The sequence below is a fragment of the Physeter macrocephalus genome, unplaced genomic scaffold (genome assembly GCF_002837175.3).
Source record: "Physeter macrocephalus isolate SW-GA unplaced genomic scaffold, ASM283717v5 random_173, whole genome shotgun sequence".
Taxonomy (NCBI): Eukaryota; Metazoa; Chordata; class Mammalia; order Artiodactyla; family Physeteridae; genus Physeter; species Physeter macrocephalus.
Genome location: NW_021145451.1, coordinates 1 through 23,842, shown reverse-complemented (window position 1 = coordinate 23,842; position 23,842 = coordinate 1). Strand labels below are relative to the sequence as shown.

At 49.6% G+C, this 23,842-nt stretch overlaps 1 protein-coding gene across 8 annotated transcripts; it reads right to left on the bottom strand.

Moving 5' to 3' along the window:
* Window positions 1-221: 221 nt before the first annotated feature.
* Window positions 222-19,537, bottom strand: IL22RA1 (interleukin 22 receptor subunit alpha 1). Of its 8 annotated transcripts, none has more exons than XM_055082548.1 (8): window positions 19,450-19,531; window positions 17,079-17,183; window positions 16,757-16,859; window positions 14,389-14,567; window positions 12,224-12,399; window positions 6,916-7,054; window positions 3,149-3,270; window positions 222-2,208 (listed from the first exon to the last, which is right to left on the bottom strand). In XM_055082548.1, exons 1-8 carry the CDS (start codon window positions 19,490-19,492, stop codon window positions 1,255-1,257), a joined length of 1,821 nt encoding a protein of 606 aa, XP_054938523.1. In that variant the 5' UTR covers window positions 19,493-19,531; the 3' UTR covers window positions 222-1,254. The 8 variants fall into 8 exon arrangements, with proteins under 8 accessions (XP_054938523.1, XP_054938522.1, XP_054938525.1 ...); XM_055082547.1 differs by lacking the exon at window positions 16,757-16,859 and adding an exon at window positions 15,444-15,576; XM_055082550.1 differs by having other exon boundaries at window positions 16,757-18,278; window positions 19,450-19,537.
* Window positions 19,538-23,842: the final 4,305 nt, after the last annotated feature.

Sequence of the window (23,842 nt, the reverse complement as noted above, 5' to 3'; positions counted from 1 at the left end):
GGAGAAGGTTCCATTTGTCCCTGGACCCTGTTTCCTGCGATCCCTTCCCTCGCCCCCTCCTAGATAGTCCAGCTCCTGCAGCTTGGCCTGGAGCAATCCTAAGGAAATCAGGATAATTTAAGCCCATGAGAATATGCCTGATCCAAAATCAAGCTGAATTGGGGGAGTGGGTCACTCCTGTACTGTCCTATTTTTTAAAAATCACAACAGGAAATACCAGTGTTTATTGGGCACTGCCCATGAGCCAGGCACTATGAAACACTTTGCAGACATTATTTAATTTCATCCTCACCACAACCCTGTGAGGTCAGTGTTATTATCCCCATGACACAGATGAGGAAACTGAGATTTTGAGCCGTGATTCATTTGCTTGAAGTCACATGGCTGGTAAGTACTAAGTCTGGAATTTGAACCCAGGTGGGCTGAATCCAAGGCTGAGTTTCCAAAGTTGTGAAGTAGGTACAGTTTGTAGTTGTGTCTCCTTCAGTTGCCCCATGGCCCCATGTTCCTTTCAAACCCTGCTGCCAGGATAGAGGGTCTGAAACTCCTGCCGACGGAAAAGGCTTCTGTGTTCTCCCTCCCTGGTGGACCTGCATTTCACTTGGGGTAAAGCCTCTAGCAGAGGGATGAAGCGGAAATGGTGTAATTCCAGGCAGTAGCCCTGGTTGGGGATGAGCCGCAGGCCGCACCTCTCCCTGCAGTCTTGCCATCAGGCTGCCTCTGGACTTGGCAGAAGTGCAGCTTGCCCTGGTTCTGCCCAGTCTGCTGTGAGGTGTCCTTTTTACAGGCTCCTTTTCTCACCTTTGGGGAACCACAGAGGAGGCAGAGGCCTCACTCTGCTGAACTAGATTATGAAAGTGGCCAGGAATGAAGAGAGGTAGGCTCACGGAGAACTTTGCGTCCAGTGTATTAGGAGCCGGGGCCCTGGGTCTCCGGGAGGCTCCCCATATTAACTCCTGCACTCTGACTGTCCGTCCTGCCCAGCAGAACTTGGCGTGCACATGCTCATTTGCGCTCGCTCGTTTGTATATGATGCACTTCTGTAACTCCTCTGGCCGGAGCCCTTCTCATGCCTTTTTGCTCCCAAGGAGCTCAGCCACGGCGGGGTCCGGCATCGTCCTTCTGCCGGTTCCTCAAGGGCACCCCCGGGGCCGGGCTGCAGAGTGCGCAGCGCCGCTGGGTGCGGGAGTGACGGCCAAGGATGCGAGGTGAGGGTGGGGACAGCAGGAAGCCCCAGGCCCACCCTGTTCCCACTCAGGACTCCCACTGCACCGTCAGGGCCAGGCCTCTGAACAGAGAGTCCAGCTCCGTGGGCGACTCCAGGTCTGGGGCCCGAGGGCCTGGGCTCTTGGCCTCAGTCTCGGATGCGGGACCCTCATCACTGGGACACACGAGGGACTCCAGCAAGCCCCAGGGACTCGGACCCTTGTCTGTGGGGGAACATGGGCAGGAAGGAGTCTGCAAAGGGAGGGACACGGGGTGACCCTCGATCTGGACAGAGGAGAGGAGGGGCAGCTGGCCCTTTATGTAGCTTCGTGTCCTTGGCTCCCCTCTGCGTATGACATCAGAGTCAGGTTCTCTGTCTGTGTGAGCCCCCAGATGCCGGTGGAAGGATTTTACTTCTTGGGGGTCCTCCATAGCCAAGGAGGTCACCTGCTGCAGAGGAAGGCCACCTGGGCTGCAGCTTCCAGCTGGTGCCTCTTTCTGGAGCTGACCTTTAGTTCCGAGGTGTTTGGGACCAGAGAGTGTCATAGGTGGGGGGTCTCTGCCAGAGCCTTCCCTGCACATGCCGTAGGAAGGAGGCCAGCTGTCCGGAGTGGCCTGAGGGGTGTAGGAAGGAGGCTGGGCCTCCGAGATGGCCTGGGGATTGTAGGGGGGGAGGTTAGCTTTGGGGGTTACCTGAGGTGCATAGGACGGGGGCCCGCCCTCAGGGGCAGCCTGGGGGGCATAGGACAGTGGGGGGAGTGTCTGGAGAGGTGGCCCGCCAGAGGGCTGGAGGATGGAGAGGTCCGGCTGCCCAAGGTAGGCGACCTCAGACAGGCTGTGTCGCGGTGGGGCTCCTGGAGGCTCGATGGGCCCGGAGGCCTTGACTTGGGAGTACTGGACAGGCTGGGCCAGGCCGCTCGGGCCACTGAGGTCAAAGACGGGGCTTAAGATGTGCTCCTGGATGAACTGCAGAGGCTGGAAGGTCAGTAGGTGCTGGACATTCTGTGCAGGGAGAACAGTGTGTCCGTTAGGGTGCGTTCAAGCTCCCCGAGGGTGCCATGCGTGCTGCGGTCCTCTGCAGGGCTGGGGGTGGAGGGGAAGGGGTAGACCATCTGGGGGCTTTTCCAAGATGTGTGATCCCCGTATCCCTTCCCAGCGATTCCTCTAAGTGCTGGAGCCTCTGTGCAGGGACAGGGCTCCTGGCCTGTTAGCTGAGGGCCGCTTCCAGAGTCTGGTTGTCCAGGGAGAGCGGGTAGGCTGTGGTTTCTCTAGGAGGTGGGCACTCTGGAAGCAGCTGGCTCGGGTTTGGGGTGCCCTTGGGGAATGCTCTCGAGGTGCTGGCTCAACTGCCTCAGCCCTGGGTCCCTAAGGGCCTCACGCGGGGAGAAGGGTGGGGAAGAATGGGGGACGGGGAGGCCCCGAGAGTTTTACAGGAAATGGCTCATCTAGCCTTTGACTTGGAGGGGCGGATGGGCGTGAGCCGTGTCTGCAAGCCCCAGACTCTGCAGACTCTGCAGCGGGCATGGCTGCTTTAACAAAGATGCAGCTCTGGTGGCCAGACTTGGGCTGCCGATGTGACGTGTATGGTTTGCAGGGGCTTAGTTTAAAAAAATTAGTTGCCAAGATCTGAAACATGGGAGATTTCACATTACAGTCTGAAATTCTGACTTCGCTGGAAAAAATGTGAAGATGTGGCAACAGTGGGCCTGTGATCCCAGGTGGCGGTACCTGGGCTGCCTGTTCAGGCAGGGTGTGCGCCCCCTTGAAAGCCACGTGGGTTTTCTATTCCACGCCTTCTCTTCCTGATCCCTAGCTCTCTTCCGTACACCGGGGGAGCTGCCAGCCGCATCTTTAGGTTAGAGGGAGAAATAAGGGAGAGCCGGGGTCCCGGGGCCCGTGCCCTCCCCTCGGCCTCTCCATCCTCCCTGGGGCCCCTGCTCACCAGGGAGTTGGGAGGCGGAGGCGCCTTGGTGATGTATCTGTAGCTCAGGTAGCAGAGCCCTGCGACCAGGAAGCCCATGCAGAACAGGAAGGCGCCAGAAAAGGAGTAGGTCCACGTCTGATCTAGGTGAGCAAGAGGCCAGAACAGGAAGGGTGAGGCTGCCAGTGTGGGTACTGCCATCTTGGGCCTTTTCCTCCCCTGCCTCTGGGGCCGGGCTTGGGAAGGCCTCTCCTATCCCCAGTACTTACAGGGCCCGGGGCGAGGGCACACATGGAGGGCCACACACCGTACGTCTAAATATTCGGAATTTGATCATGTTTTTACATTGTTAAGTAAAATATGTTCTGTGTTCCCACCTTGACAGATATACTTTTCATAACAACCCCGAAGCCTTGACTTTTGATTCTTGGACGCCTCGGGGTGCTGTGCGGAAAGGGGGAGGTGCAGGGGGAAGCTCCCGCAGGCCCAGCCTGGCTCCAGCCCACACTGCCAGGGGCCTCACGCCCAGGGATATGGGCTCATGGCCAAGCTCATCCACGCCGCCTACAAATACCCACCCGCTGGCCACCCTTTGGGCCGAGGGCCTGAACATCGACAGAGTCTGCCCTCTGGAAGAAAGACCCAAGGAGGAGATCTGCCGAGACTGGACACAGGCTCTGGCCATCTGTACAGGGAATTTCGGAGCTCACAGGTTCCAGGGGGATCTGCCCATGTGGACCTAAGGACTCTTCATCTTGCGGGGAGGACCACGGCCGGAGCAGGGCTGGAGCGGGGCCTTCTAAAGTGCGGGGCTCAGAAAAGGGTCCCTCTTGCCTGGGTCTAAGGACAGTCCTGCCTTCCTGGTGGGGGCGGGGGAAAGAGGCAAAGGGAGGGGAGATGTGACAATGGGAGGGGTCTGTCCTCCCCACCTCTCTACCAAGACCTGAGCTGGGAAGACCTCACTCAGGAGGGAGCCTGGGGAGGCACCACCTTTTCGAAAACGGAAGGAGGGGATGGCTAAGGGCTCTATGCTGAGCCTCCTCCCTATGGCCCTGCATCTTTGGGATGGGTGGGTGCAGCCAGGTCTTGGCATGATACACCTCCTGTCACCAATTCAAGTGGGACTGGCGAGTGGCTTGGTAAGGAAGAGGTATCTGGAGTCTTTGCTAAAACTGGAGATTTGTATTACCTGGGGGTCTTGACTCTCCAAGTCACCCTCCTTCTGTTCCTGGCCCCTGTGTGGCTTCAGCCTGGGGAGTTGATCATCAGTTGCCAGTGACCTTGGCAATGACTGTGAACCCTGGGAATTGCCGTAGAGCCTTTACTTCTAGCCCACTCCTCGCTCCGCCCCCAGCCCCTGTGGCTTGGGCCTCTCTGAGTCAGCTTCCCTCTTCCCGTGTCACATGTACTTCCACCAGGGAGAAGACAGGACCCAAATGTCTCTACATGGCATGCCTAATGTAACTGGAAAACTGTTGCTCCCTGTACCAGGACAGGACAGAGACTTGGAACATTTCTGCCATTTCACTCATGGGGAAGTAGGAAGAAATAATGGAAGCAACACTGGAATTGGGGTGTTAGAGGTCTGGCTCAGCCACTGATGAGACCCTCATCTTCTGCATGACCCTCTCTGGCCTACCACTTATTAATGACAGTAGCCAGCGATGACTGAACTCTTACTACATGCCAGGCACTGTGTGGGGTGCTCTACCAATGTTATCCCACCAAACAGATGGCCGTGGATGCTCACTCCTTACAGATAATGAAGCTGAGTCTCAGAGAGGTTAAGTGACTTGAACAAGGTCACACAGCTACTCAGTGGAGAAGCCAGGATTGACATGTATAATTCCAAATCTCATTCTCACAGCCACTACACAATGATGACTCCGTTTCCTCATCTGTAACATTAAGATATGGTGTGAACCAACACCTAGAGCCCTTTCCAGCATCAAGATGCTGGGATGATGGTCCAAGACTTTCTGAGAGGCAGATAAAGGAGGGATTCTGGGCTCTGGAGATAAGACAGACCCCTGGATACAGGGTCAAGGGCAGGACGTTTCATTATGATATGGAAGTAAGAGGAATAAATGTGCAGTAGAGGGGACAGGCTGTAAACAAAATTGCAAAGTGGTGATTAGAGCCCAGGCTTCAGGATCAGATGAACTTAACTAGGTTCACTGACCAGCTGTGTGGTCACCGGCAAGTTGCTTAATCTCTCTGAGCCAGAGCTCCTCCTCTGTAAAATGGGGATAATGCTATACAACTTGCAGGATTGTTATAAGGATTCAATGGGATAATATATGGAAAGAATTTAACACAGTGTTTGGCAATAGAGTAGGTACTTAATAGATGGTAGGAATTGTTATTAATATACTTGATTATAAAGGATAAGGTCCTTTCTATATGTCACCAAGAAATAGCCACCATGAAGTATGATTCATATAAAAGCAGCTACAGTCTTAGAAAAAAATGATATCATATCATGAGCTAGATCACGTATGGACAAACCAACAGAAGGATATGGGTGGAGTGGCCCATATGTTGTCAATAAGCAGGAGGGCAGGGGCGGGCCAGGAATGAATGACAGTTATCTAGAAGGTCCAAGGGAGAGTCACAAATCATATACACACACCCAACTCAGTGCCTGTGAAGTTGGTTTCCTTTTTCTAGTTCTCTTATTGCCAAGTTCTATTCTGGTCTTCATGTGGCCCTTTCCCCGGGAAGGGCATGCCCTGTGCAAGAGATCAGTGCTGGCTGTTGTTCCGCCAGGCATATCTTCCTGTGAAAACAAATGCGCTGGGACTTGGGTGGAGAACTCAGTCTCTTGTGGGCTTTTGGGGAAACCGATGAGCTGAGTTTCTGAACAAAGCTGAGGACCAGAACCTACCCTATGACGTTTCTACCAAGCTGCAGTTATACCCTCGGGCCCAGCCTCTAGCAGCTGCCTCGCTTCTATTCATCAGAACAGAAATCACCTACTGACATCACTAATCTAAACAAGATGACTAAGGTGGAGACCGTTTCCCAAATACATCCAGTCCAATGCGATTGCTTTTTTCATCCTCTAAACTTGGAGCATTACATTTCTATCTCTATGAAAATAAGCACTAATAAAAACATCGTGATGCTTACGACGGGAGTCGAGCTTCAATGCGCTAGAGTCGCCTGGGATGGGACGCCATCCCACTGAGCCAATGACTCAGAACTCTTTCTATGGGAGTGCAGTGGTGAGAACGTGTCCTCTGGAATTAGGCCTAGTTCCATCCCTCACCACCTGTGCAATCTTGGGCAAGTTACTTAACCACTCTGAACCTCAGCTTCCTCAGTGGAACAAAGATGCTTCACAGAAGCATGAGAACTGTTTCATAGTGTCTGGTCCCTGGTTGGCACTGCAGAAATGCTATTACAATCACTGTTATTTTTATTTGACTTTAGAAGGTACTGAGGGATCTTTTTATCTTCTCTGCTCTCCCATCTGCAGATTATTTCCTGGGATCTCTCACTTGAGTTAACATCAAGGTGAATTTGCTTTGCCAGGATACCCACGCAGCTTGCCAGAGAGAGGAAATTCAGACATAGGCTGGAGGGTGGAGATTAAACATTTGCTATGATAACCCAACAGCTAACTCATTTATGAATAAACAAAGATTGACTTTAATAATACACTAGTAATCCTTCTGTGGTTTTTTAGAGCACTGCCAAGCCTCACCTTGGTTACAGGGGGGAAAGCACAGAGTCAAGGTTTGAATTCAGGAGTCCCAGTTCCCTCTGGCTTCAGCTGAACTTACCTGGCAGCGTCTTCGCTCGGCACACGTAGGGGGCGCTCTCCTTGGACCAGGTTGGAACAGAACTCACGATGGTCCCAAGAAACTCCGTGTCAGGGGTCAGGCCAAAGAACTCAAATTCTCTCTGCTTCCCTCCAAGGTGCTGAATTTGACAGAGAACACAGAACAACATCTCTTACACACCAGCCTCTATGTGGAGCCTGCTTACACCTCTGCCTGGGTTACTGCACTTAGTAAAATGATACCACCAGCTGCCCAAACCGTAAACTGGTAGGTCAGTCTGCAGTGCTCCGTTCCCATTCCCCTACCTTCTGCTTTCTCCCTAAATCCAATCAGATGCAAGCTTCATGCACTTTCACTTGGAACAGTGTCTGGCACATAGCATGCACTCTCTAAATACTAGCCGCTGTTATTATCACCACCATCATCAACCATCAACACCCCACCATTCTTCCTTCTTCCAGTTCTCCTCTTCGCCCCCTCCTTTTTTTTTTTTTTTTTTTTTTTTTTGCAGTACGCGGGCCTCTCACTGCTGTGTCCTCTCCCGCTGCGGAGCACAGGCTCCGGACGCGCAGGCCCAGCGGCCACGGCTCACGGGCCCAGCCGCCCCGCGGCACGTGGGATCTTCCCGGACCGGGGCACGGACCCGCGTCCCCTGCATCGGCAGGCGGACCCTCAACCACCGCGCCACCAGGGAAGCCCCCCACCTTTTAAAAAATAAAATATCAAAAACGCTTTGAATATCCATCCCTCTCTTGTCTCCTCGTTGCTTCTGCCTTAGCTGGGCCTCAATACCTTTGGCCTGGACTCTTGCAGTGGCCTCCTTACTGGTCACCAGTCTCTGGTTTTGTCCCTGTCTACTTCCATATTTATCCTGGTGCCACAGTGATCTTTCTAAACAATTACTATAATTACAAAGCTCCCCTGTTCAAAATCCTTTGATGGCCCGGGTCATATTACAGGCCCCTTTGTTCACTCTTGCCTCCCTACAGCCCGCTGTAGGGCTTTAGGCTCTGGTGATGTTGAATGACTGTCGCTCCTGCAAACACGCTGCTTCTGAAGTAAAGCCCTTGCTCCTTTGCATCTGCCCGTCCTTCTGCTAGAGCTTCTTCTCAGTTCTTGCCCTCTTGCATGTCTCGAACCTCTCTGACCTTGAACTCTTCCCTTGGCTGCCTCATTCCGTCATTCTGGTTCTCCTCCTACCTCTCTGATTGCTCTTTCACTGGTTTCAGCCCCTCAGGGTTGTCCTGCAAGTTTCACTCTTCACCCATTCTTTCTTCCCTTTCCACATATTTTCTCACTTAGGGATCTTTTCTGGACCGTGGCTCTGGTGATCACCAGATAAACCCCAGACTGATCTCAGTAAGAGCCAGCGTCCTACTGGACAGCAGTCTGTGAGCATCTCTAACTTGACATGTCCAAACATCCTGATCTCCTCTCTCTGGGTCCTGCCCCATCTCCAACCCCAAACCCGCACCTGTATTTGATTCCCTAATTCTGTTAATAATGTCTCTCTTGTTCTAATGTCCAAGGCTCCAACCTTAAAACCATTCTTGACAAACCCCTCTCATATCCTTTGTATCTGATTACCCTGAAATAATCCATAAACTTTTCTTGAAAGGGCCAGGAGCTACGTTCTTGTGAGCTTAAAAGCTAAGAATTTTCTTTTTGGTCCTTTGTGTTTCAGCTATGCCTTCTCTCTTCCAGGCCCGTGGAGGCCAAGGTTTAGGGTTATTGGTTGTTTTTTCTTTTGAAGGGGGTGAAAGTGGGTAAAGAAGTGCATGAATGGATTTAACAGCTTATTGTTTTGTGGAACTCATATGGTTGAAATTAACCCCAGCAGAGTTGTCAAGGCCCCAAGAGTCCTCCTTCCCCAGGTTTTCACTGCCTCCACCCTGGTTCAGGCCCTTATCATTTCCAGCCTAGTACCATTGCAATAGCCCCCCTGACTTCCCACCCTGATCACTCTTTCATTTCTACATTTGATCTCTCCTCTTCCTGCTCCCAGTAATTTATAGCTTCTATTGGACCAACCTTCCTTAAAATAACAGCTATAAACTCTGACCAAAATAAAAACTACCTATAGGCATTGGAAAGTAATTAAAAGCAGGCAGATACCAGAGAAAGGAGGAAGGGCATGGCACTGAATGAGTTTCTCTCTCTTTTTTAATGTCTTGTAGCCTGGAGGCAGGCCCCCATTTATACCATGTGGAGTGGGTGAAACCTAGATTAAAAACCCTGTAATCTTACTGGTTTGAGTAACCAGAAGACAGAGTTCAGGACAATCACAAAAGTTGGAAAGTGAGGGAGAAATCACAGATAGGAGAGGTTCATAGAGAGAGAGCCTGAATTCTGTGTATACACTTTGCCCGAATCCCTGGCTGGTGCCTAAATATGCATGAGCAGGGTAGGCTCCAAGCAGCCCAGCGAAAGTTTCAACTGAACTGAGATTTTGGAGTTTGAAGTTCAGCCGAATTCACTGCCTACTAGATTTTGGAGTTTGAAGTTCAGCCAAATTCCCTGCCTACTAAGACAGAGAAACAAACAAAAATCAATACTCTTTGGAGGAATTTGACAGAATCCAGAGTCCTTTCAACATATCATTCACAATGTCCAGGATGCATTCCAAAATTTTTAGACATGTAGAGAAAGAGAAAATGTAATTCATATTCAGGAGAAAAGACAGTTAATGGTGACCTATCCCAAGATGACCAAAATGTTTGAATTATCAGACAGTGTTAAAGTGGCTAGTTTAACTATGCTCAGGAAGTGAAGGAAAACGTGCTCAGAATGACAGAATGAATAGGAATTTTCAGTAGCATAAACTATAAATACTAGAGACTATAAAAACTAGAAACTATAAAAATTAGAGAATTTAGAACTGAAAAATACAATATCTAAAGTAAAAATTCCCACTGAATGGTTTTAACAACAGATTGGAGATGACAGAAGAGTCAGAGAACTTGAAAATAGAATAGAGAGAATTAAATAGTGGTGACGGTTGGACAACTTCTTGAATATACTAAAAACCACTGAATCCTACACTTTAAAGGGGTGAAGTTTGTGGTATGTGAATTCTATCTCAATTTTTAAAAAGGGAAAGACTGTCAATGCTGTCTACAAGAGATACACTTTAAATATAAAGGCACAGGTAGGTTGAAAATAGATGGATGTAAAAAGATATACAGTGAAAATTATAAATATAAGAAGGCTAGAGTCACTATGTTAACAGCAGATAAGGTAGAGTTCAATAAAAAGAGTATTATTAGTGATCAAAAGGGACATTTCATAATGATAAAAGGGTCAATTCACCAGGAGGCTATAACAATCATAAATGTGTATGTGTCTGATAATAAAGCTTCAGATATGCACAAAATTAAAAGAGAAAATAGACAAATCCACAATCAAAGCTGGAGATTGTAATACTCTCAGCAATTAAGAGAACAATAGACCTCCCCCAAATCAGGAAAGACATAGAAGATATGAATAATACTATTAGCCACCTTTATCTAATTGATATTTATAGAGCACTCCACCAAACACCCGCAAAATACATATTCTTTTCAAGGGCACGTGGAATATTCACCAAGATAGCCCATATGCTGGGCCATAAAACAAGTCTCCATAAAGGACTGAAATCATACAGAATATGTTCTCTGATCACAAACTGAATGAAGTTGTAAATCAATAACAATAAAATATTCAAATGCCAAATATTTGCCAAAAATGAGTTGTGATAAAGACTCTCCCTGCTCTGTAATCTCTAATCGCTCCCCCTGACTACTGAAATAAATAAAGATTCCCCCATCCGCCCTCCCGACCTCTACGGCATGGTCCCAGCCTGTCTTCTTAGGGTTAGCATTGTTCCTCTCCATCAGTGTTTCTCAAACTTCAGAGTGAGTAAGAAGCACTGGGTTGCTCACTAAAATTCAGATCCCAGGGGTGCAACTCTAGAATTTGATGAAGTGGATTATAAGGGGGGGCCCAAGAACCTGCATTTTATGGGTTTTTTGTTTGTTTGTTTTTCGGTCGTGAGGCATGTGGGATCTTAGCTCCCCAACCAGCAATCGAACTCACAACCCCTGCATTGGAAGGCGAAGTCTTAACCGCTGGACCGCCAGGGAAGTCCCCAAGAACCTGCATTTTAAACAAAGGCTGCAGGAGATTCTCATGCCATTGGTTTGGGACCATGTTTTGAGAAACTATTCTACATGTCCCTATGCTTCAGCCCAAATGGACAGTTTTGTGCTTTCCAACAATATCCTAAGCGTTCCTGCTTCTCTCTCTGATCGTGGTGGGACAGTGTAGGCCAGGGGAGCAGGGAGGAGAGGAATGTGGGCTTGGAACAAAGCTGGATTTGAATCTTGACTATGCTATTATTTGCTGAACAATCTTGAGCAAGTGACTTAACCTCTCTGAACTTCTGTTTTCTCATTCAGAAAATGGAGATAAGAGCAACTACCTCACAGGTTTTGTGATGAAGATTAAATGACACAATAAGCATATATTACCTGGTATACCTCAGAAATTGATATCAGCGCCAGAAAGTTTTCTGTTCTAGAGGTCTTTCCAGATCTCTCTGAGCAGACATCTCCTCTCTCCCCTCCCAGACTCCATTCTGTCCCACAGAACACTCTTATTTCCCTCTACCTATAGCTGTATGAATTTGAACTTGAATTCTTGTTTTAACTCTCTCCCCATCCATTAGATTATAAGCTCCTTGAGCGCAGGAATAGTCATTCAATGTAATTATGAATTAGTGGCACACACTGCGGGGGGAAACACTACATATTTTATTTTTTGAATACAAAAAGAAATGTATAACATTTGACAATTTATGCCTTTGCCTTCCACCTTTCAGTATTACTGATCTTAAGACACTGCCCGTATCCAGTTCCCACAGAAAGTAGAGAACCAGCAGAAAGAACTGCAGCAGTAGAAATTGATTCCAGCATTTTCCAAAGTGGACACCTGAGGATGTTAATAGAAGTTGTTTCCCTGGATGTTAGAAGGCATTAGGCAAGAAAAAAAATACATGTGATGCAAAATAAAAGGAGTTTCTCTGATCAAATACATGAGAGAGAAGTTGTATTAAGCCAATTGAAACTGGAGTCTTGACTTTGCAGTACTTGTCAGAGGCTTTAGCATGCTATTGTGTGTGTGAGTCTACAGGAGGTAGGCCGTACACATGTTTTGGGAAACGCTGATTTATATAACTCATCTCCTTTCTACTTGAAGCAATGCAGAGAGGGAAATGGGTTTCCAAGGCAGGGAAGGACCAAGGTGGCACATATATTTACCCTTCATTTACCATTTGGTAGGTGTGGTTGATGTGCAGCTTTAAGTGATAGAACAGGTCCTGGAAGATGTCCTCCAGGGTTAGCCGGTGGCCATTCCCTGTGTGGATGGGCGTGTAGGTGGGATGGACAATCATCTGGATGGATCTCGCCTTGGGGATACAGGTCACATCAGGTGGTTTGATGATAGCTGGAAAAAGGGAGAGAGAAAAAAGAAATGAAAAGTTAGAATCAGCCAGGAGTGTCTGAGAGGCTGCCTTGGACCTTGGGAAATAAATGACTGCTTTCCACCCCCTCCCACCCCAACCCCAGCCATGCTTCTGAAAGCATCAGCTAAACGAACAGGTGAGAAGAGAAGCAACTGGTGTTTGGGCGTAAGGCTGGCAAAGGGGTGACCAAGGGTGAGTGGGAAGAGCCCAGGGAGAGGGGCCCTGGACCCCTAGGCTGATCATACCCTCGTCCCAGCCTCCACACATCCCTACCTTGAGTCTTCCCGGAGCACCTGCCCCCTGGTGTACTGGCAATGACAGCTTTGGGGACTGATGGCTCAACTACGTATCCAAACCATGTTTGCGGTGCCCAGTATTATTGATGCAGCCTCAGAGGCCAGGCCTAAACTTCAACCTCTCTCAAGATGGAATTTCCAAATGACCAAACGACCTTGACTGGTTTATAGACCCCTTCGGGAATTTGAATGCTATGGTTTGAATGCTATTGAATGCTATGGTTCTTTTCTCCCCCCAAATGTACATATACAAAAATCTTGCACTCAGTTTCAGGGTTTCATGAACCTCACTCCCCCAGAGTTAATTTATAGAAAGTCCTCAAGAGTCCATTGACCTCCAAGATTAAAAAGATCTGAGCTAGAAGAATGTTCGCTTCGGTGTTGTTTATAAAATTGAAAAAACTGAGTTAAGGGTCCTCCAAAAAGGAATTAGGGAAGTCAATTAGAGTACCTCCACAGAATGGATCATGTGTGCAGCCGTGAAATACCGTGTTGTGGAAAAATATTTAATGACATGGGCAAATGTTCACGATACCATTATATAAAAAACAACTGGGCTTCCCTGGTGGCGCGGTGGTTGAGAGTCCGCCTGCCGATGCCGGGGACACGGGTTCGTGCCCCGGTCCGGGAGGATCCCACATGCCGCGGAGCGGCTGGGCCCGTGAGCCGTGGCCGCTGAGCCTGCGCGTCCGGAGCCTGTGCTCCGCAACGGGAGAGGCCACGGCAGTGAGAGGGCCGCGTACCGCAAAACAAAAACAAAAACAAAAACAAAAAACAACTAACCAACCAACCAGATCACAAGAGAGTAGATACAGTTGGTAGTAGCTGCGGTTATGTTTAAGTGTTCAGATTAGTTGGGCCTACTTTTATTTTTCTTTGTGTATTTCTATATTTTCCAAAGTTTCTACAATAAGTATGCATTAACTGAACAAGCCAAGAAACAATATAAAATAACTTGTTTAACTTTATTTTTTATTTTCTTAAAAAACACTGTGGCTTTTGAATCAGTTAGTGAACATCACCTACTTAACATGTGTGAGGAGCTTGGCGACTCATCCTTCCATGCATTCATCCATCCACTCAGTCCTTCATGAACTACGTATTGAACATCTCCTATGTGCCAGGCGCTATGCTAAGGGCTGGGAACACAGTGGGTTCCACCGCCACACATGCCCTCGTGGAGCTCACTTTCAGTAAGGGAGGCAGATGATGTAAGTGCCAGCAAACGCAGTAACTGCAGATTGTGATCTGAGCTCTGAAGACAGTGAACAGTTTATGGTGACGGAGAATAGCAGACGATGACCCAGTGAAACGGGTCATCGTTGTTGAGGCTGGCCGTGGGGATACTCACTTAGGAGGTGACGTTGAAGCAGAGACCAAGACCAAAGATCGGGAAAGAGTCAAGGCAGGAGTAGGAGGACCGAGTTAGGGGGGCCTTGGTTGCACTCAAGTGGCAAGATTAAGGTGTTCTGAACTAGGGAGGTGGGGATGGAGATGGAGAAAGATGAACGACCGCACTGGGGTTGCTGTCCAGTTGAGGGCGCCTTCCCTAAAAAGCCACATCCCTAACTGGCCCTGGGAGGCAGAGCCCTTCTGGCCCTCCACCCACTCCGGAGGGGAAGAGGCCATCCTTTTCCCGTCCCGCACCCCGTGCAATGAGGGGCTGGCACTCACTGTGCTGCAGTGAGCTGAACCGGTCGGTCATCTTGGTGGCGGACCGGCCTCCCGCGTCGATGGCGGTGACCCGGGCGTAGTAGAGATCCGTGAGGTTGCCTGTCTCCATGGTAAGGTTGCAGGATTTCCGGGTGATCCGCTGGCAGCCCTCCTTTGCCTGCCACTCTGTCTCTCCATAACTGTGGGCAAGGGAAGGGCCAGAGCACACCTTTCATGAACAGGCTTGGCAGCAAGCCCGTCGTTTATTAATAATGGTAATAATATCAAATATTTACTTAGCACGTGTACCCAGGCCCTTTATGCGGATGAACCTCACAACGGTGCTGTGAGGTTCATACGTCATTCTCCCTCCTTTTCAAGGAGGGGAGCTGGGGGTTAAGGAAGTAAAATTTGCCCAGGTGTTTGAGGCATGCACGCAGGGAACCAGGATGTGAACCCAGCCAGTCTGAGCTCACCGTCTGGGCACTTTTAGCCCCATTGACAGATGAGGGACTTGGGCCTCGGAGAGGGCAAGTGCCTTGCCACAGGATGAAGTGGCAGGACCAGGAATGGAAGCCAGGTTTGCAGACTCCTGAGCCCAAGTACCCTCCTCTCCTGCCTGGGAGAGGAGAGGAGCAGGAACGGGGTGGGTTGGGGGCCCGGGAGGGGGTGGGCATGACTTTTCGTTGACCCAGTCTAACCCAGTATAAAGCAATGATTGGGAGCTTGTTGTCTGCCAGGTAGACGTGCTAATGACTGTCTCATTGAACCCTATGAGGAAGGTACTATTGCTAACTTTACTTCATGGATGAGGAAATGGAGGCTTGGTGAGGTTACCCAACCGCCCAGAGTTATAGGGAGAGAGCTGGCGTCTGCCCCCAGAGCCCGTACTGGTAACCATTATTCTAACCTCCCCCTGCAGAAGAAACATAAAGGAGCAAAGCTATGTCTGGGGGAGGGCTGCTGTGTGACACCAGTCCGGGTGGGGGGCATGGGGACATAGGAAGAAGGAAGGGTTTTCTTGGAGGGGTTGGTTCCAGAGCAGAGTCAAAAGGGCTTGTGTTGGAGGAGTATACGTCTTATACTGCACACTGTAGACGGTGTCTGGGGCACTCTCCGGCCCGCTGTCCCACGTCAAGATGTTTTCGAAGTTGCTGGACTGGAATTTCACGTGCTGAAGGAGGTCTGAGGTGTCCTCAGCGATGTGAGCTGCAGGAAATATGGGAGCAGGGTGAGCAGAAGGGCGCAAAGACTCTGCCCAGCCCTCCAGCAAGCTGCCCCGAGGGGCGAGCCAGCGCTCACTCAGCGGAGACTGTGCAAACCGACCAGCCCTGCCCCCCTTCACTTCGTTTTTCCTTGGTATTGAGCTATGATTCTCATTCCACGAAACGCACCACTTTAAAGCATACAATTCTGTGGTTTCCTAATACATTCACAAAATTGTGCAACGGTTGCCGCTAATCTAGTCCCAGGGTGTGTTCATCGCCCACAAAGAAACCTTGTATCCATGAGCAGTACTCCCATCCCTCCCCTCCTCCCAGCCTCAGCAACCAGTAATCTGCTTTCTCGATGGATTTGCCTATTTGGACATTTCCTGTAAATAGAGGCATCCAGTATGTGGCCTTTTGTGTCTGGCTTCTTTCACTTAGCATCATGTTTTCAAGGCTCATCCATATTACAGCATGAATTGGTGCTTATTTCCTTCTTACGGCTGAATCATATTCCACTGCGTGGAGAGACCACATTCTGTTTATCTTCTCGTCAGTTGATGGACATTTGGGTTGTTTCCACTTTTTGGCTATTTTGAATAATGCTGCTGTGAACATTTGTGCACAAGTTTTTAAGTGGACGCATGTTTTCAGTTCTCTTGGGTATACAGCTAGGAGTGGGATTTCTGGGTCGTACAGCGATCCTATGCTGAACTTTTTGAAGACCTGCCGAACTGTTTTCCAAAGCGGCGGCTGCACCGTCTCCTATTCCCACCAGCAAAGTTTGAGTGGTGCAATGATTCCGTATCCTTGCCAACACGTGCTGTTGTGTTCATTCATTTCTCAACACCGTCTGAAGTTAACATCTTCACCGATGGACTATTTAAGAGGTATTCAACTAAACGTTGACCGTCTACGAAGTAACTTGCCCAGAGTCAGCAATTTCAGACAACGGTGGAGAAGATGTCTGTGAATTCCTGCCTCTCTGCTGCTCGAACCAATCCCTGCCCACCCACCACATGCCTTCTGAGGAGGGCAAAGGCACCTTCCCCAGCCACACGGATCTCGTAGGAGGTGGATTCTGACTGAGGCTACATATGGGCAGCGTGACCTTGGGGAAGCTGTTTAAGCAACTAGAACTTCAATTTCTTCAGCTCTAAAATGGAAATAATTGGACTTACCTAAAGATAAACAGTGATGACCACAGCAGCAGCTGACATGTCTGAAATGCACGTAAAGTGCCGGGCACCGGGCTAAGTCTCCTTATCAAATCCTCCCGACAACCTGATGAGGCAGGTACTATCATTATGTCCATTTAATGGATGAGAAAAACTGAGGCTCAGAGAGGCGGCCTGCAATGCCCATCACAGTGCTAGGCTGCTTGTGGGGTGGATACAATGGGGCAAGGAAGGGGCAGCAAAGGCCAGAGCCCCAAGAAGAGGAGCCGGGAGGGGGCACTGGCCCTGAAACAATCTTCACTGTAAATGAGAGCCCTTGACTTACAAATCTCTTCTCTCAGCCCTCCTAGCTCGGTCCGTGGAAAGGAAGAGAGCGCAGGAAAATGGCGGCCAGAGCCGGCAGCTGGCTCTGCGCGTGCTCCGAGGTTGGCTGGGGTGGGAAATAAACAGGTGCAGATCCGGTTGAGTCAAGGCCTTGAGGTCTGAGGGTACACGTGTCTTTGATATGATGTGTGTGCACCTCCCTTCCCCCACCCCCCATGATCATGATCGCCAGCAGGTCCAGAGTGTGAGGGAGTGGAGGGTTATTTACCCCTCCACTCCCGGTCTACTTGCGGGATTTCTGTAAGGGAGGCATTTGTGGGGAAGGGGAAGTATATTAGGACAGTCCAACCCTGCTCTGCATCCACATGTTAAATCTAAGGCCACATTCCTCTTTGAATCTGGGTTGATCAGGCCCAGCAGCTGCAGAACTCTTTGTGTTCCCGGCTTCCTGGAGCCCCCAGAATGGGGCCTAGGGGACCAGGGGGTTCCTTCCGCCTCGAGCCAATGTGATGGATGTGCTGCCGAGCCTTAAGCTGTGGCTGGTATCTTGTTTGGACCCGAGTCTGGGCAGGATTGGGGTCTGTTCTGGAGGGAGGGGCGTGGGTTCAGGGCTGTGTCTTAAGTTGAGGGAGGGAGTCCACTTGAAGTCAGAGCTCGATGGTGCCTTTGGGGGAGGTGGTGAGGTCAAGGGCAGGCAAGAGAGAGGATGGGATTTGAGAGAAGGCCAGGGTGTGTCCGGGGGTGGGCTTGGCTAGGGTCTGCCGTGGGAGGGTTGCTGGTTAGGGTCAGTATCCTGGGGCGGGGGGCCATGTGGGTTTGGAGGAGGTAAGTGGCTGAGGTTGGGACATGCTCGGGAGGTGAAGGGCCCAGGCTGGGCGGAGGCTGGCACCACTTTTCAGGAGGGAACTCGAGTTGGCTTCCTGAAGTCGTGTGGGCGGACCTTGGCTGGCCCCTGTCTTTGAGGAGGTGTTGAGGGCTAACAAGATCTTCCGTCTCCTCTCGCCCACTCATTCCTTTTCCTCCTCAAATCCATCGCCAGTTCCTCAGCCCACGTTGGTTCTGCACTTCCTGGGTGAAAGTCTACATTGTGAAATCGTGGGGAGATGTGTATTGTCTAGATACCGACAGCCTGGGAGATGTGATCAAAGGAAGTTTTCTCATTTGCTTGAAAAAAACAAGTCTATGTCAACCAGTTGGGCAGCTAAGGACAAACAAACAAAATCAGTTCAAACATGTTCTGGAATCAGCCTAAGAATGCCGGGGGTGAATGCACCTGGGGCTCCAGAGTGACCTTACTGACTCCTAACAACCTCCTAAGGGCCGCTTCCCCTGTGTCCCCCATCGTAAAGGGCCAAGAGCCTCTAAGTCTTCCAGCCGGAAAGGGTGAGGGTCTGGAGGGACATGGCTGAGGTCTCTTGGGAGATGCATCAAGTCTCCCTAGATCACAATGAGTCCAGTGTGCTGTGAATGTTCTGTTTGATGCCAGGGGGAGGACGGACTGGAGAGCCCGGGTGGCAGCTGGAAGCGCTGTGGATCTGGTCAGCACCTGCAGGGCACAGCTGTGGCCCTTTATGGCCTTCATCCAGCACTTAAGGTAGAAGGGGTCTTGCAGAGGCCAGCCCTCTCCGTTCTTCAGTCAGGACTATGCTTTCACTTCCTCAGAAAGTTCCCTGAATTTTTTAAACATCTCAGGGAGCGGAGAGACAATCTAGAATCTCATGCATTGGTCTGGAAGTTCTCCATAATGATACATCAAAAAAATCCACTTTATTGGATTTGAAAACTGTGCCCTTTCATCCTGTTTTCCTAAGAGCTCTGGTGTTTTAAGACCTATTAATGCAGCAGACCTGGGCCCTCTGGGAGAAAATGCTCTTTCGGGTCTGGCACGAGGGGCTGGAAGAGGCCCCCTCAGGGGCGTGGAAGGAGGCAATGGCTGGACTCAAGCTTTGTCCTTCCTGACCCTCCCTCACCTCCCCATGTGAGGCCAGTGCCAGCCAGAAGCAGAGGAACAGAGGTACAATTTCTACCAGAAAGATTTGAGGGGTCCAAGGATGTCTAACTCCCTTAAGCTAATTCTCCATCCACTGGAGTGGGGGGATCCACACCCCCAGTTCAGACAGGTGGCTGTATCCCCAGAGCCTTGAGGGTCAGTTGAGTCTCTGAAGAACCCAGGGTCTGAGGGACCCTCTCATCCTCCCCAGCAACCTGAGCTGGCATCTACTTCTCCAGGGAAACTCGCCGCCCAGGTCAGCCCAGCAGAGAAGAAATTGAAACTGGTCGTGCTGGGGCTGGATGCAGTTCTGGGGGAGACGACCCTGATCATCGGCTCCTGGGTGGGGGTCAGGTCTGACCACAGGGTGACCGGCACTCACCGACCAGGGATCCTGCGGCCAGGATGATCAGCAGCGTCCTCATCGGGGCCCAGCACAGAGCCCTCTTTTGGTCTCCACTCTGGACTGAGCACAGAGGGAGGGCTGGGAAGCTTTGGTGCCTTGGCAGCTGGCTCCACCCAGGCACGAGGGTGGGGAAAGGAGGGAAAGTTGGGACCTGAGCCATGGGGAGCTGGGTACAAAGGTACCTGGCAGTTGCTTCGGAATTCCAGGCTCTGGGCGGGATCCAAGGGAGTTCCCTTCTTAGTTGCAGAAAACAGCAACAGTGACAGCCTGGCTTGTTTATCTGGTCTGGTGGCTGATTCATCCCAAGATTCTTCAGTCCTTAGTAGGGAACTGAGAGGCAGAAAACGTAAAAATAATCCACGACATACAGCCTTATCAGAGAGCAGCCTGGCACTGGGTATCAGAAGCCTGCAACTTACAAATACCTTTTGCCTCACTGATTCCATCCTCAGGGATTCACCCTGAGGAAAACAACTGGATCAGATGAAGGAGCAGAAAATATGTTCTGGAATGTTCCTGGTGGCAGAGGAAAAGCTAGACTCCTCGGCTTTGTTCTGGCAGGAGGAGATATAGGGTGTCTGCTGCCCCTGCTTATGCCACGTATTAAAGCAGGTCTGCCATGCTGGATGCTTGAGGGTCAAGGGGGATAGCGTTCCTCCTAGAGAGGCTGCTGGGGGTGAGAGGTCCAGGCACTCCTACACTGAGCCTTTGGGGTCTGGGGACTGCAAAACGTTAGGAAAAAATGGATCAGAGATTTCAGTGACTCTTACTACTGTGCTAGAGATGGGGGCAAAATTCAGGACTGGGCCTTTGGTTTGTGACAATGAAGCCTCAGACTGCTCACCCAAGCTGTTCCACCATGTGGAGGTGTATCTATAGGGATAACATGAGATCCACTGGGATGGGTGTTTAGGAAACGATTTTCCTCTTCTTGCTGGGCCTCAAGAGAAGATCGAAGGGGACTGGACTCGGGTTAGGGTAGACATGATCAGAGATCTCTGCCTCTGGGGAGAGTCTGGCCGGCCCCAGCCACACAACAGCAGGCTGAGTCCTATAGCAGGACAGCCAGACCCTAAAGGAGGCTCTAGAGGGCTTGGCTTTAGGATGCAGTAGGCCGTGATATCCAGGGATCTGTATTTAAGTTTTTCTTTTCTGTGTTGTAATTGTTCTCTGTCATCTCTGAGTCATTGGCAAAGTTTGTTTGACAGCACGGCCACATTTGAGCTGTGCTTTGGGGGAATTAACGTATGATATTGTGCCAGTCCTTTCCTATTAATTGCAGGAAACTACACTTCCCAGGCCTCTTTGTCAATGGTTTCCTGTTAGGTCCAGCCAATGGGAGGCACTGGAGGATGGCTGGGGAGCTGGAGGAGAGAAGTCAGGGTATTTCTCCCCTTCTTCCTCAGCTCTGAGTGGCATCCCCTACAATGGCTGTGTCTCCTCTGGAGCTGCAGCTGCCTCCAGCCAGGCAGCTGCCACCATTTCTCTGTCAGGTGGCCTGGGCTCTGATAACAACTTCTCCTCCTATTTTCCCCTTTAGCTCAAAGGACAGAGCAGCTTCCTGCTGTGGTGACGCTCTGGGCTGCTTCCCATCCATGATTGGATTCTCAGCTCTTCCATCACCTGGGTAACCAGTTCCCCTTTGTGAAAGTCTCTTGGTTTGAAAGACTCAATAGGTTTCTGTGTTCCTGAACGGACGCTGATGGATGTGAGGCCTTTGATGACTCTGGGGACAAAGGGATGTGGGGAGATCACGGCCAGAGAAACAGGTTACAAAATGCCAAGACCAAGAAGGCATGAGGAGCTATGATTGTGGGACTATTAATGACAAGGAAGACACCTGGATTATTTTTATTTATTTATTTTTTATTTAGGCTGCAATGGGTCTTTGTTGCTGTGCACGGGCTTTCTCTAGCTGTGTGGCGAGCGGGGGCTACTCTTCGTTGCCAGAGAAACAGGTTACAAAATGCCAAGACCAAGAAGGCATGAGGAGCTATGATTGTGGGACTATTAATGACAAGGAAGACACCTGGATTATTTTTATTTATTTATTTTTTATTTAGGCTGCAATGGGTCTTTGTTGCTGTGCACGGGCTTTCTCTAGCTGTGTGGCGAGCAGGGGCTACTCTTCGTTGCAGTGCGCGGGCTTCTCATTGCGGTGGCTTCTCTTGTTGTGGAGCACGGGCTCTAGGTGCGCGGGCTTCGGTAGTTGTGGCACGCAGGCTCGGTAGTTGCGGCACACGGGCTTAGTTGCTCCGCGGCACGTGGGATCTTCCCGGACCAGGGCTTGAACCTGTGTCCCCTGCATTGGCAGACGGATTCTTAACCACTGCACCACCAGGGAAGCCCCTGACACCTGGATTATTAAAGAACTTGGGAACATCCAGACATCATTTCTAATAGTAAAAAGAATAAAAGTAAAAGAGAACAGCGTCCATGTCTGACAGTAGGGGTTTGGTTAAATGCATAATGGTAAGTCCATCCAATGCAAGGCAAATGCAGCCTTCAAAATAACCCTGGAGAAAACTGTTTTGTGGCCCGGTAAAGAGTCACCGTATTTTGTTAAATGAAAAGAAGCATGGGGAATTCCCTGGTGGTCCAGCAGTGGTTAGGACCCCGTGCTTTCACTGCTAAGGGAACCGGTCGGGGAACTAAGAAGCATGGCATAAACTATGTACGGTACAGGCTCGTTAAGCCACATACACATGTAGAGAAAAAAGTCTGAAGGATACATGTGAAAGTATTCATGGAATTATCTCTGGGTGGTAGTAGAATTAAAGGTATTTTTATTTTCCTTCCTTTGCTCATCTGCATTTTCTAGCGTTCTTACAGGAAATGTATTATTTTATACTAAGGAAGAGTAAGGCGACTACACAAAACAAGTAGACTGAAGAAGTGCCTTTATCTGGGCTGGACCCGTCTCTGGGGCTGCCATTTCTTCTCCCTCAGCCAGAGTCCCTCTTCTTCAAAGCCAGCTGGGATGATTTCTCCTCCTGCAAGATGCTCATGACAACTCCAGCCCACTTCTAGAAGATGTGGTATATATATATATATACAATGGAATATTTACTCAGCTATAAAAATGAATGAAATAATGCCATTGGCAGCAACATGGATGGATCTAGACATCATCATACTAAGTGAAGTAAGTCAGACAGACAAAGACATGATATCACTTATATGTGGAATCTAAAAAACTAATGTCATTTACAAAACAGAAACAGACTCACAGACTTAGAAAACAAACTTATGGTTACAAAAGGGGAAAAGTGGGGGTAGGGATAAATTAGGGGGTTGGGACTGGCATATACACACTACTATATATAAAATAGATGATCAACAGGGACCTACTGTATAGCACAGAGAATGTTATTCAATACTCCATAGTGACCTGTATGGGAGGGGAATCTGAAAAAGAATAGATATATGTATATGTATAGCTAAATCACTTTGCTGTACACCTGAAACTAACACAGCATTGTAAATTAACTGTATCCCAATATAAAAGAAATATTTAAAAAATCCTTCTAGAGCTCTGGTCTGCTGTGCACTTGGCATTGTCCGATATTTTTCTTCAGTTATGCTCACATTTATGACTGGAAAGAAGAGACTTGGGTGGGGGCTATGTGAGGTGTCAGCACCAGCTGCAAGTGTCGGAGGGGCCGCTGCATGGAGAAGGGTCGAGCCCATTTTTGTGTAGCTACCCCTAAACAGGAAAACCAGGGTGGGTAGTAAGAGGACATGTTAAGGAGGCAAATTTCTTTTCTTTTCTTTTTTTCAAAGACTTTTTGATGCGGACCATTTTTTAGGTCTTTATTGAATCTGTTGCATTACTGGTTCTGTTCTATGATTTGTTTTTTTGGCTGCGAGGCATGTGGGAACCTAACTCCCCGACCAAGGATCAAACCTGCACCCCCTGCATTGGAAGGTGAAGCCTTAACCACTTGACCGCCAGGGAAGTCCCGCAAATTTCTTTTGATTTAAGGAAATAGCTCTCCCTACGAAGGTGTGGCTGCCTTTAGGATGGGCTACTCTTGGTTGCGGGGGGTATTCAGTGAGAAACTGTGACCAATGGTAGATGTTCCCTAGATAACCTCATAACCTCATTTATGGTCATAAATGTCTCCTTAGAAGTTTGAGTTGGTGGTAGTTTCCGAGGCCAAATCCCAAGGATGGGGGAAGTAAGGGCATTGCATCCTGCAGTTTAGGCTTTGAGGCTGGATTAGAGCTATTTAGAGGAGGCATATCCCATGAAAGGGCCTGGAACTCAAAGATGGGATTTGGAGTGGGGGATTCTGAGCCCCTGTTGGAATCTGGCTTCCACGACATCCACTTAGTGTCCGGAGAAGCCAAGGCTTGGAGTGGGGTG